Raw genomic sequence first — 13512 nt, forward strand, 5'->3', positions numbered from 1 at the left:
CTCCACATCCACAAAAATTGACAATTGGGAAACAAACAACTGAAAACAAAAGTATGACTGGCTATTTTAGGGTTCATAAGAAATCAGGTGTTACATCTTCCCAACAATGTTGCAATGATTACTGTAAGTCTATAAAAAAAATGGCTTGGCTTGGCATGGACCATTACAACATGAAGAAATCACATCCAGTGCATTTTCACTTTGACTGATCATGTCAGAACTGAACTAGAGACAGACGGAGATTCTAACTCTCCCACACTCAGTCTGTGAGCCAACAATTTTATACTTTTTATACTGTGCTCTTCTTTCACTTGGTGAGCTTAGTAAATAAGGGAGTATGTTTGAACAAACTATGCGTACATAGTAATACTTCAAATAATACACAATTCAGCTCTGCCTATTACATTCATTTAGATTAGCAGATAAACCGAGATTAGTGCAGTTCCCAAACATCAAACATCTGAAGTCAACATGAATCATCATTTTGCTCAAACATGAAAATATATATATATATGTTTTAAATTCATTTACAGAAAAAATGTGCACTTGTGTTTGTTGTGGGTATAAAACCGGAGGGTTGATTATTAAACAGAGATTAAATTTAGCATGATATAAAAATGTTATACAAGTCAATAAATAAATCATATACACTGTATATCCACATAAACCTTTGCAGTACTCATAATGACCAGCAGAGGGAGACACTTCTCAGCTAAATACACCCAGTCCAGTCTGTGACGTAACACTTAATAAATGGTGCATTTCTCACTCCAAACCTTACCTGTCTGTAATTGAATGCTTCGAATCTTTATTGTAAATTTAACACTGTTGAAATTATTATTTTTATTATTATTCTAATTATTATTACTCCAATGATCAATGACCAATGTATCGTTTGTTTTTAATGAGTTTAAAATGAACAGTGATCTATACTACTTCAAATGTTATTTGTAACCTCGTTTTTGAAAACCATGTTCTTTATTTAATGAACTACCATGGGATTTTCTTTTTTGGTTTATTTTGAAAGTCAACCGGATATAAAGTGTGCCCATTTCCTGTTTGAGCTTCCGGCAGCGGGTGATACGTGAGGGTAGGTGGTGTTGGTGGAAAAGTCGTTGACTCGTTGTAATTGAGACGTTGGCGTCACACGCGGAATCCCCGCTACCATCCAACTATTTAGCCCACCAGCTTCGAAATATCATAAGTATGAAAAGCTTTTGTTTTTAGTCAGGTAAACTGCCAGCCACAGTTAAAAGCGACGCTTCAGGTTAAACGTTACATGAGCTGTCAAACGAATTAGCCAAAAGTACCGTGAAACGGTCAAAGTGATGAGTCATTTAACATTTGCTAACTCCTAACAACAAAACCCAGTCTCAACATGTAAACATTAAACTAGCAGATGTATTAGAATTAAGCATGGTTAGCTCTGCTGCCTCGCAGCTTGAAGGTCGCCTGTTAGATTCCTTGTTCAACCGAGGTCCTTTCTGTCGGTGAATTCGCGTGGGTTTTCCTCCCTAACACGTCCAAAGAAATACAGATTACTTAAGTGGACTCTCTAAATTGACTGTAGGTGTCAATGTGAGAGTGTGTGGTTGTTTGTCTCTGTGACGGACTGGCGACCTGTCCAGGCTGTATTACCCCTTCTTTTGCCCTATGTTAGCCTTAAATGACCCCGGTAGACCAGAGGACTCAAACTCGCGCCTCGCGGACAACATGTGAACCTTCAATCGATTCCATGTGGCCATCCACTATAATTTTATAAAGTTTGTTTTTGATATTTATAGGTTAATTTTGCTTCATGAAGTTGTGTAATATTTTTTTAAAATATTGCAAATGTTATTGTTATATCATGATGGAATATTGTGATATAATTTTAGCTAATATCACCCATCCCTACTGAACAATTGTTTGTTTTTCACTCCTGACCAGACTCCAAGCTCATGTGGCCCCCCAGGTCATTTGAGTGTAAAACTGCTGGGGTAGAAATTGAATGAATGAATGAATGAATGAGTGAGTGATTGAAATGAATGAAATTAAGTTCAGGCGAAGTTTTGAGACTGATACTGTCTTTATATCCTGTGCCACACCTACTTAAAGTATATTTTTTGAGTATGACCTATGTTGTATATTGTCTCATGTTGTGACTGCAGGATCATTTGAAGTCGCTGTATCTTCAGGGTCACCATGGGGTTTCAAATGTCCAAAACCATGGATGCAAACCTAAAGAAGCAGCAAGAGTTCATGCTCCACAACTCACGACTGCAGGTGAGCCACGGTTCACATCTTTCAGATTATGTCATTTAAGTGTGTACATCGTAAAGATCTAGTGTGTAAGAAGTTGTCATATTTAAGACCCTGTGTGCAAAAGACTTCATGGTCGCAAGTTCAACTCCACCCCTGGCAGGTTGTACTCAATTCCCTTGTAAGTCTCTTTGGATAAAAGCGTCTGCTAAATGACATGTAATGTAATGTAATGGCGAGACAGTAGCTAATGGAGGATTCCTTCTCTCGCGCTTCCCTTTTTCAACCACGTCAGGGATCTACGATGGCCTTAAGGATGTTCAGCCTGACAGTTCAATCTAAATTGTTGTTAGAATATTCAATGCACTGTCGAATATCTGAATATTACAAATTATATAAACAAACAAATTATTCAAAAAATCCCCAAAAAAGAGAAAATCTAAGATGTTTATGTTTAATTTGATACAGCTTTCTTAGACCATTTCAGCTACTTTAAATTATTATTTTTAATGACGTATCAACATGGGAAAAATATAAAAAAATGAACCCCATTGAAATGGCATCCCACCCACATCATTGCAATCAGAGGTTAACATACAACCAGAAATTATGAATAATATAAAATATAAAGACATCACCAAGATGTAGCACACATTAAATGTTGGGAAAATAGCAGTTTTACCAGTAAACCCTATCAGATCGATGTGCCTTGTCCAACTTTATAACTGGACTTTCCATCTTTTGTTCTATTCTGAACTCGCACTGAACCAGTGTAGGGAATTTTATCAATTCCATATTGAGGCCACATGTTTTATTGCTCTCATTATTTTTATTTTCTCCTCTTTTAAATAAATGTCTGTGTTTTTTATTCTCGCATTTTGGGGCCAATTTGTTGTGATTTATTCATGCCTGTGAGCCACTGAGCAGCAGGTGGGATGTGACTGTCATAACACCAATGACATTATCCGACTAACACCCAGGAGGTTGGTTGTGTTGCGCGGCCCTTAATTTTCTGATGCCCTCACAGCTGTAAATGTGGTAGATGATGACTAATATCTAGTAACGGCAAAGGGTTGACAATTGAATTTCAGAGCTCCCTCGTTTGGATCACAACAGTGACTCACAGGTGAATATTAGCCGCATGTTTAAACATTGCTGTAGTGGGTCCTCATTGTTTTGTAATCCTAACTTGGTAAAGACAATTATATATTTGGCGTTCACAGACTTGGTCACTTTTGAGTGCAAACTGATGAGACTTTTGTCATTTTACAATTATTGTCCTGTCTGCTCAAAATAAAATTAGATTATTTATTTTAACATTGATGAATATATTTTATGCATTCAGACCTTTTGCAGGGTATAACATACATAGATGACAATATTAAAGTGTAATTTGCGTCAAATGATGAGTTCTTTTCACATTGAACATTTAAATTGTAATGTGACATCAGCAAATTTAATTTGCGATGGACCCACGCAATTTCAGAATATGTAGGAAGCGACACTGTTGCCTCCCCTTGCATTAAGTTGTCAAAGATGAGTGCTTGTCTGTATTTTCAATTCACATCAGTCAGGCCTAATTGATTCTTGCCTCGCAGACCCTGAAGTCAAAGTCACTGGGTATTGTCCAGGAATCACAGATCCATCTCAATCACTAAACACTATTCGAAAAAAATCACTGGATATGTGTCCGCATGTGTGACGCATGCCCTGGGTTTCAATTGGGGCTCTGAAATGACGTCGATAATGTTTTTTGTTCAATTTATATTTAATAGCAGCTTGATTGTTAATAAGAGGTTTGCGTGCTTTCAGACTCACTGAACATGAGTGGCTTTCAGTGTGGTGTTTTTCTTGAGCTTTTTTTTTTTTGAGCTTTTTTGAGTGCTTTCTGCACCTAATACCCTCACCAAAAAAACAATATAATAACAATAATTATTTTTCTTCGCCATTTATTTTGTGAAAAACTGTTCTAAACAAGACTCGTTTGCAGGTTTTTTTTTACTGTTAAAACTTCATTTATTAATTTATTTTTTATTAAAATATACAGTACAATGTGGAAATAGATATTTTACAGCATTGTAGTGTGTGTGTGTGTGTGTGTGTATGTATATTTCCATATTATATTTAAATACAGATACGATGACTGTGCAACTTTAATATGAATCTAAAATTCAAAGTTAAAATAAATAAAACATTAATAATATACAAACTTTCAAACTTTCGTCAGGACAGGCCATGGTAACGCTGCTCTGTGCCGGGCACTGTGAGCTCCGAGTGTCCGCAGAGGCGGAGCTATATGTTATATCTTAATACAATATAATCTAATAAATAGAAATATAATATAATAATACAAATCTTAAGGACTAGGTTTGACAACCGTACTCGTGGTTCACGGACTTGAGAATTGGAACAGAACTTGGACTGAGGCCGATGACGTTTTCACAAGTAGGGGAGTATGCAAGTACGGACAAGTACGCACAAGTATGGATATTGAGAAACGGCCATAGACTGTTGATTCCAGGAGTCATTCCTGTCATTTCCAGTTCTCTAAAACTGGATTTCTGTCTTCCTGGAGAGCTGAGTAGTGGTAGTCAGCTTTGGTTACAGCAGTGGATTCCGAAGGGTTTCCAGCAAAATTTTCACATGTGCACATAAATAAATTCACACCTGTGTCTTCCACGTTTGCATGCCAATATGTGGTTTTTAAGTTGTTGACATTTAAGGCTAACTAACTGGTTTAAAAAACATTATGATTTTGTTGGAAAGATGGGAAAATAAGCTTAAACCTTTTTACACCCTGTTTTGCTTCACCAGTGAGAATTCAGAAACTTTTTTTGTCTTTGTATATTGTTTGTCTTGAAAAATTAACCAAATAAATAATATAATGTAAAATATATCACATCACAGCCTGTAAAGTTGGCCTGTAATTAATGCTCATTTTCATTCATTGAATTAATCTGGCATTCTCCCGATGAATGAATTTACTGGAAATTTGTTAGATTAGCCACCTTCTCTAATTATTTGTCTCCATCTGCCCCTCTGTTTAAGAATCTTCAGATAATGTCAGTCTACGATATTAATATACTTCAATCATGTGTATTTACTTATAAATATATTCAACTTTCCCACTTGCTGCCCAAATCCTTTCATGAATTCTTTACAGTTAACTCTCAGGTCCATTCTTATAACACCAGACAGACTGATAAACTTCATCCCCCTTTTTGCCGCACTACTCATACTCAGTTTTCTTTTGCTCACAGAGGCTCCATACTTTGGAATTCCCATCTTCATGTTGTTAAATTATCTTCATCCCTCAATACTTTTAAGTTAAGACTGAAAGCTTACCTGTTAAATCAAAGTTCCTAATAGTTTTTTATTTTTTTTTCCAGTATATTTCCAGTATATTTGTCATTGGATCATTATCTCTTTACATGCTTATACACTCAGTTAAATACAATCATTTTATATTTATACATACCCATGTTTTTATTTCTGACTTCTTTGAGTGTCTGCTATAAAATGGCACTTGTATTGCTTCCTTTTTTGTTGTTATTTGTTGTTGCTTTCTCCTATTGTTGTTGTTGTTGATTTATCCTTTGAATGTGTATATTTCTTGGGGAGGTGCTTCTTATAAGCCCATGTAGGGTTTTTTAACCTCTCCTGCACTTACTATTCTTCTTTAATTTCTGTTTTTTGTATTGTCGTTTTTTTTATGGTGCAAATAAATAAATACAAATACAAATACAAATACTGGTTTGTTTATAGAAGATTTACCACTTCTTTATCAGTCACTAAAATAAAAATGTTACCAGGTACGTTTTGGCCACTGATATGAATCATTAAATATTAAAGCCAGTTACCGGTTTTAATTTTGGACATATAGAGTGCATAGCAACTATATCTGCTGTAGAAATAATATACAGTACATACATACATACATATCATTTTGGGATATTATACGTCATGTTTTAATTAAACTGAGTCTCTATTGTTCACGCATGCTGATAATACTCTCCATAATCAGTCCAAGAGCATGTTGTTAGGAATGATTGTGTTTCATTACTGTGATTTCTACCTGCTTGTGACGGGTCAGCCCAATTACTTTCAAACTCTCTTTTTTTTCTTCTTCTAAATTTAAATGCTTACTGACTTTTATAAGTAGCCATCAACCAAGCACTTAATGTTCTCACAATGTTGCGTCCTTTACAGCAAGAGTGCGAGTGATGTCATGTTTAATTACCACTAAGGGTATGTCATTAGTGCATTTTATTTTATTTTATTTATTTAACCCACTGATGGACTAATGGTAAGTGTACATAAGTGGCAGAAATTTGGTTTGCCAATCCATATAGCACAATTACAGCGTAATGACTCACATCAAGTATTTGCATTTCAGCTTTTCGTTCTGCTGCTGGACACAGTGTGACATTTTCCCCTGAGTTTGATAAGGGGATAAAACTTAACATGATACACCTGTTGTTGTTGTTTTTTAAGCATATTTGCTGATATATTAAAGCAGTAAATAAATACTCTGTCCCCTAAAAAAAATACCTGAAACTGAAATCGACACAGAGGCTATAATAAAAAGAATTGTCAGTCCAGAGTATTACTGATCACCCGCTGCTTGAGTTCTTATTATTCCACTGTAACGCTCAGATTAAAGGTACAGTATGTAACATTTAGCAACATTTCTTGGTGAAGTCACCTCACCCAGCCTTTCTAAGTGTGTTGTGGTTCAGTATGGTATGTATAAGTTTGCATTTCCATTAGGAATAGTACCAAAATAACTGCTCCCAACTGTTTTGGTACGGGAGTATGTGGTGTGGTATGGTATGGGTAGGTGACAGAAAAGCGACCAGTGTTTCTTCAACGGCCGCTTGACGTCTTGTTGACACAAACTGACCGAGTTTCCGTTTTGTGTTGGATGCATTTATTTGTTAGCCCACCAAGTAAAAGTACTATTCTCTGTCGAAACGCAAGCCTGACTGTGGGCTTTACCGTACCATGCTGGAAACATGACTTTGGAGAACCTATGTAGCTGTTAATTGGCATCAAAATTCAAAAGCTGTTTAGTTTGTCCTTGTTAGGCTAATGTAAAACAAATAATGGTGATCCAGAATGGCCACCATGCGGTAATGAAAAACAACAATTCATAAAGAAAAATTCTGCCAAATGAAAAGTCATTTTATCTGTTGGACATGAAAGTCAGTCTTTTCTCTCATAACACCCTGTACATGTATAGTTTTTACTGTGCACCTCTTTACTTGCAGCTGTTGTGTTGTGTTGTGTGAAAAAATCTGAATGTATAGCAATGTTATCTCCGTCAGACATTTGCATTGGTCTCCGCGCATTATTTTGAATTCACTTAATTTAGCTCAAGTGCTAAGTAACATCACACAGAAATGATCATGAACACGTGCAGGACGTCAGAAATCAAACCGTCGTTTCACTCGACACATTATAATTTATGTCAGTGACTCATCATTTGAGTGATGTGGTCTCTCTTTTCTTTGTTCTTTTTTTTTTGCAACATCGACGAGATAGTGTCACTTCACTGTTGAGTTGGAAACAAAGGCTCGTCTTTGACATATTCACTTTTTATGAAGTGAATAAAAGCCCTTTTTAAACGAGAATGTCACTCGGTCAATTGTTATGCATGAAGCGTGTGTATTTGTGCACATGTACCAGGAAAGAGCAGACAAAAGCCTCATCTCACTGAAGTCCTTCTGCAACAACTTTGAAACCGACTGACCCTGTCTCTGATGTAACAGCCGCACTGATACCTTTCATATTTCTGTTTCGAAAAGCGTAGATTTTCTGTTTAGATTTGTGTGTTTGTGATGTCATTCCTTCACAAATGACAGATATTAACATGTTAGTGTGATGTGGTTGTATACGGAAACACCTGGCTTTCATGTTAGATATTTAAGCTTTAAGAGTGGATTGTATAGTTTCTTAATTGTTTGTACATGTGTCAGAATTGCAAATTACATTTGACATAATTTGTCTTAAGTTTTATCTGCTCATTAAATATGTATTTTTACAAGAAGGCATGAGACGGTGTCCTGCCATTGCTTTTAAAGCTCTTCTAGCTTTGTAACCTGTTCTGTTCCTCTTTTTGTGTGCATGTCTGTGTGTAGTTGGAGCGTCAGATCATGATGCAGAGCCAGATGAGGGACCGACAGATGGCCATGCAGATTGCCTGGTCCAGAGAGTTTCTCAAATACTTTGGCACGTTCTTTGCAGTGACTACAGTGGGACTCGTTGCAGGGTGAGTTGTGTTAACAGCTCATATGATTTTTAAGAGGAGATTCCCTCTGGTGACTTGTGTGTAACACACAATTAAAAAGCCGCAATGATACACTAAAGCTGTGTTTCTACGATATGTATTTTTTTCTCATTTTCATTAGGAATGGTACCAAAATAATTGGCCCCATTCTTACCCATCCCTTGTGGTACCAGAGTAAAATAATACAGTATGGGTCACAAAAAATGTCACTCCCTTGCAACTGGAACAAATATCCTATGGAAGTCGAGGCCATGCAGTCTATTCTCACACAAAGTTTAAAGTCTTGTTGAGACAAACAGCCACAAACAAAGTGCTAGTGGATGTCCTGGCGTCGTGTCCTGATGCCGTTGTTCCGTACTGTACCAAACTGAACCGTATCATGATGGAAAAACTGCAAAAAAAAGTGTGATCCTCACTGTATACTGTCTTATTAAATGGCCACAGCTCAGTAATCATGAGTCTGACTCACTCACTGTGCTTTTTCTACAGCGCCGTTAAAAGAAAGAAACCCTCCCTGTTGGCGCCCATCTATCCTCTCAGCTTCATACTTGCCTACCAGATAGACAGCGCTTATGGAACGCTTATTCATCGCATGAGAGGTAAGACCTACGGCAACGCAGTCACACACGACCATAATAGTGGCCCAGGAGAACTTATATTTCTCATACAGTTCAAATAACACTTGTTTTTGTTCTGAATTTTCCACATTATTTAGCAAATATCCCATCCACGTTATTTAAAATAAAACTCGATGAAACATTCATAGTTACACTCAATGAAATGAAACAAAATGTAATTGTGCTGCAGTTTTACACACGCACAAAGGTGTCAGCCACCCGTATGTAAAATATTTAAACATCTGTGTGTGTGTGTATATTAACATGTCCTTGGGTCTCTGTTCTCTAAGAGGCAGGAACCTGTTCATTCATAGTTTGACTGGTTTGAAAGCCTTGTTTAAGGTTTGCGAGAGGCTCGCTGTGATTCACACTCATTTGATTCTAGTTTTCACACCCCATATGTCTAATAAGCTTCATGAAGGCAGTAAAAGAGAGATGTGTGATAGTCGAGGACAGCCTCTGTCTTTCAAAACAGAGTTTGGTTCAGCGAACTACTAATTTACCGCCATTAAAACTCAGCATTCCAGAGCCGTGTGATCACCTTCAGCTCAATGCTAATGATGCTCATAAACACTAATCCCCTCCCTCTGATGCATACTTTGGACGCACGTACAAATGGTGCATTCCAGTTGTTGTTGGAATTTCCGAGTGCCTACGCTCCTGTGTTTTAACTGGAACACCCCCTCAGGTTGGAACTTCCAACTGGGAAAGTCGGAGTAACCTCACAAACGCCGGCATGTTGTGCTGTGTTGTGTGTACAAAATATCACTTGCTAACAATGGCTTACATTGGCTAGCCAGAGATATGTTTGCATTCATGTTTTTTCTCAACTGGAAAGTGGTTAACTCACAGTGTTGCCAACACTGAGTGAGTATTCAGACCCCTTTAACCACTCTTTTTCAAAGATGCGACAAATCTAGTGATTTTTCTGGCGTCTTTGGAGACCCTGGCGTGAACGCACGTACCGGTTTACATCTCAACGTGCAGCGGGTGCTGCCATGGGTCCGTCGCCTGTCCTAAAGCACTCACAGGCGGCCCAGTCCACTCCTCACACAGCTGCAGTCAGCGCAGGAGATGTTCACCACTCCCTGTCTAGACTGCAGAATGAATCGTGCATGCACGAAGCCACGTTGGCTGATCTGCAAATACAACATTTTCTTAATAAATGGTTCATTTTTAAAGGAGGAGGGTTGGAATTGTGACATTACAAAAACAAGAATGGAGGTAATGTAGTTCAAAGCTCACTTTTTGTCTCTTTGGGACATGCAATAGCGACCTTCCTTACTGAGGAGTCGGCAACACTGTTAACTCACTTCCAGTTCATGACTTTCGGCATTAACAAATAAAAAAATCTATTTGTCCCAACCTGACGCAACAATTTGTATTTGTTCTTCCGTCACACCTCCAGGCGAGGCGGAGAGTATCATGGCGACTGAACACGACCTTTTGGACTTGCCTCTTGGAACTCCGACCTTCGTTAGCATAGAGAAAGCCCGGCGCGCTAAACAGCCTCACCTCCTTCTTGAAGAAGTGACGAGTCAATAGTTTGAATGAATATCAGGGGACCCAGTATTTCTTTTCAGACGGCACATTGGTCCCCGGCATGTACAGGTGTTGAAAATGGACTCAAAATCACTAGAGTCCATGTTTTATACAAACACACAACTACAGTTACATCTAACGTGTCTCAATGATAAATATTAAAGTATGAACATTTACATCAGTTACTGTTTGCTCAAGGAATTCCACATAATCCACTGAGACTGTGATGATGACCATATTCTTCCTCTTTATGCTTCAAACGTTTTATTTCCGGAAGTGCTTCTTTAAAGATGACAAACCATTTTGTGACACAATGGTTTTGTGCAACCTTTATACTCGGTCCCCAGTTGTTTATGTTTAATACATGAATTACTTTCACTGTCCGGTTAATTAAAACACTTCGATATTTCAGGCGAAGGGTTATATTGTGTGAAGTTATTTGAGACCACTAGAGGGCAGAGTTATGTAGAATGTGTTACAAATAACTTGCAATTGTGGTATTCCTTATGTTGTGGGGACCTAACTCTGTTTACAAGGTCACATTATGGGGACAAAAATCAAGTCATAAAGTGATAGTGCTTCAGGTTCAGAAAGCTGGAGATCCCGATGAATATTCAAACATTTGTTTGAGGCGTCTTCAAGACACTCATTTCTTTTTCCTCTTCACCTAAAAATCTCACAAAGCCCGACATAAATAATAACTTGTGGCTGCAGAGGGCGCTGCGCCTCAACAAAGGTTACATAGTGTTGCTTTAATGTTTCCAGCGCGCACGTCTGTGTAACTTGTCACAGCATTTCTGCCTGGGAACAGAGGAGACAACTAAAGTGAACAAATGATGAATAAATGATGAAAATGCTCTCTTCTCAAAAATGGTATTTAACCGAGCTTTAATTATGAAGACCGTCAACAGAGCTGACATTTGTCAAGACAGGAAGGATTCCCATTAAATCATAACAAGGGTTCCAAATATTGATCATGTTATTATTAGCAGTTAATCCGTCTATTAAGATCAATTTTCTCTTATCCGATGTTTCCTATGTCTCAAAACGACATCTTCAGATGTCTTAATTGTCCACAAACAACTGTCCCTTGAACTGATTGATCGATGATCCAAAAATAGCCACCGGTTAATTTTGCAATCGGTTAATTATTGATTTGTTGAAAATAATATTTGTTAGAAAAAATCAATAAAAAAGAACAATTTCATAGAAAATTATCTTTTCTGCTTTGGTCCAAAATGCAGAACCCTATATTTTTTAGCAATGAAATGGTTACTGAGTTAGTGTTATTCTAATATTACTACAACAAATGTGAATAACTTCAAGTACGTCATTGTCATTAATCCAGATGACGTCTGTGTTTCTGTGTGTGTGTGTGTGTGTGTGTGTGTGTGAGAGAGAGAGAGCGAGAGAGAGACTGAAAGGTTGGGGGAGGTTGAAAGGAAAAGGTTGATGATTAAACTGACTAAGACTATAAAAGGCTGCGTCCACTGACCAAGAGAGAGCAAGAAGGAGGAACACCAAAGTCTGCTCTGCCACACAATACAAGCCAAAAAACCTGAAGCACCTTCTGTGACCTGAGCGGCGAGGAAACGTCTGGTCTGGTGATCTGAGGTGGAACCTGGTCCCCCACCTGTCTGTGAGAATGCTCTGGAGATTGACTCTCGCCGTGGCCGTGGTGTGCGTCGGTGGCATGTGCAGCTGCGTGAGGGCTGATGTCATGAGCAGACTGATGGTGCCCAGGGACTATGGGGTGAAGCTCTGCGGGAGAGAGTTCATCAGAGCGGTCATTTTCACCTGCGGAGGCTCCCGGTGGAGGCGGTCCACAGAGAGGGACTCAGGTGGGTTGACATTATTACAGCTCCTTATGTGTGTCTTTGGAATTAACAGATAAAACCAAATATACAGGCACTAAAACACTTAAAGTAACTGCTTTTTAAAAGCACATCATTCAAGACTTAAAATCTCCAGCTTGGCCTTAAGCTGAAATATTTTCTGGTGTAGTGAAGGAAAGAGTTTTGAAAGAATCAGCTGGCTAAGAAACAAAGAACACAACATTTTGTGCTCTTCTGTATCTCAAAAGGTCAGGAGCAACACTCATGATTTACAATCAGCTTTATATTTACATCCATGAGGTGAATCTTTATCTCTGTCACGTTTCCTTTCTTCCAGACTCTTTCCTGTGGAGTTCTCTCAGCGACGTTCCAGCAGAGGACAGTCGGCACACCTGGCAGAGTGGCACGGAGCTCACAGAACACCGCTCTCCCGCTCACATCGCCGCCTCTCAGTCTCTGTCTGACCTCCTGGCTCTTTACGGGGCCGTGGGAGACGCGCAGCAGCAGCAGCAGCAGCAGCAGCAGCAGCAGCAGCAGCAGCAGCAGCAGAGTGACCCGTCCCTGCTGGAGAAGTCTCAGGCGCCGTCGTTTTTTCCTGAGCAGGACGGACGTCCACTGGCAGCCGGCTGGACCACGCACAGCAAGAAGAAGAGGAACTTTTCTCTGGGAGTGGCAGGGATGTGCTGCAGCCAGGGCTGCACCAAGAACGATATTGGACGCTTGTGCTGAGCCGAGGAAAGGAGGAGAAGGGGGTGATGGGGGGGAGGGTGGGGGGGAGCTGTGGAAAGATGTAGGATTTAAGAGTGTTCACATCTGCTGTTTATTACTTCATCTCTTTGTCATCATCATTGATTTATCCTCCTTCACGATTTGTTAAAGAGATCCTGTATCTGTGTGTACTCTTGTGTCACCATTTCAGTATCCTTTACAATAAAAATTAAAAATACTCGCAGTTATCATTTGCTCCTTTCTTCACACTTGTAAGGGA

The 13512-nt window shown here is 38.8% G+C and overlaps 2 protein-coding genes across 3 annotated transcripts; both read left to right on the forward strand.

Annotated features, from left to right (window-relative positions):
* Positions 1 to 1032: 1032 nt before the first annotated feature.
* On the forward strand, positions 1033 to 11106 carry plgrkt (plasminogen receptor, C-terminal lysine transmembrane protein). 2 transcript variants are annotated; one of them, XM_044053628.1, is made up of 5 exons: positions 1033 to 1090; positions 2151 to 2265; positions 8382 to 8512; positions 9020 to 9129; positions 10556 to 11106. In XM_044053628.1, exons 2-5 carry the CDS (start codon positions 2185 to 2187, stop codon positions 10690 to 10692), a joined length of 459 nt encoding a protein of 152 aa, XP_043909563.1. In that variant the 5' UTR covers positions 1033 to 1090; positions 2151 to 2184; the 3' UTR covers positions 10693 to 11106. The 2 variants fall into 2 exon arrangements, with proteins under 2 accessions (XP_043909563.1, XP_043909562.1); XM_044053627.1 differs by lacking the exon at positions 1033 to 1090 and adding an exon at positions 1097 to 1204.
* A 460-nt stretch (positions 11107 to 11566) lies between these two features.
* Positions 11567 to 13272, forward strand: rln1 (relaxin 1). The gene is made up of 2 exons (XM_044053626.1): positions 11567 to 12530; positions 12862 to 13272. Exons 1-2 carry the CDS (start codon positions 12335 to 12337, stop codon positions 13251 to 13253), a joined length of 588 nt encoding a protein of 195 aa, XP_043909561.1. The 5' UTR covers positions 11567 to 12334; the 3' UTR covers positions 13254 to 13272.
* The last annotated feature ends 240 nt before the right edge of the window (positions 13273 to 13512 follow it).

This window comes from Solea senegalensis, linkage group LG21 (genome assembly GCF_019176455.1).
Source record: "Solea senegalensis isolate Sse05_10M linkage group LG21, IFAPA_SoseM_1, whole genome shotgun sequence".
Taxonomy (NCBI): domain Eukaryota; kingdom Metazoa; phylum Chordata; class Actinopteri; order Pleuronectiformes; family Soleidae; genus Solea; species Solea senegalensis.

Excerpts from the sequence above, each read along its gene's own strand:
- plgrkt (XM_044053628.1), top strand. The coding sequence starts at position 2,185 with ATGGGGTTTCAAATGTCCAAAACCATGGATGCAAACCTAAAGAAGCAG. Across the intron at positions 8,513-9,019 it reads ACAGTGGGACTCGTTGCAGG|CGCCGTTAAAAGAAAGAAAC; the intron begins GTGAGTTGTGTT and ends CTTTTTCTACAG. Across the intron at positions 9,130-10,555 it reads GCTTATTCATCGCATGAGAG|GCGAGGCGGAGAGTATCATG; the intron begins GTAAGACCTACG and ends TCACACCTCCAG.
- rln1 (XM_044053626.1), top strand. The coding sequence starts at position 12,335 with ATGCTCTGGAGATTGACTCTCGCCGTGGCCGTGGTGTGCGTCGGTGGC. Across the intron at positions 12,531-12,861 it reads GTCCACAGAGAGGGACTCAG|ACTCTTTCCTGTGGAGTTCT; the intron begins GTGGGTTGACAT and ends CCTTTCTTCCAG.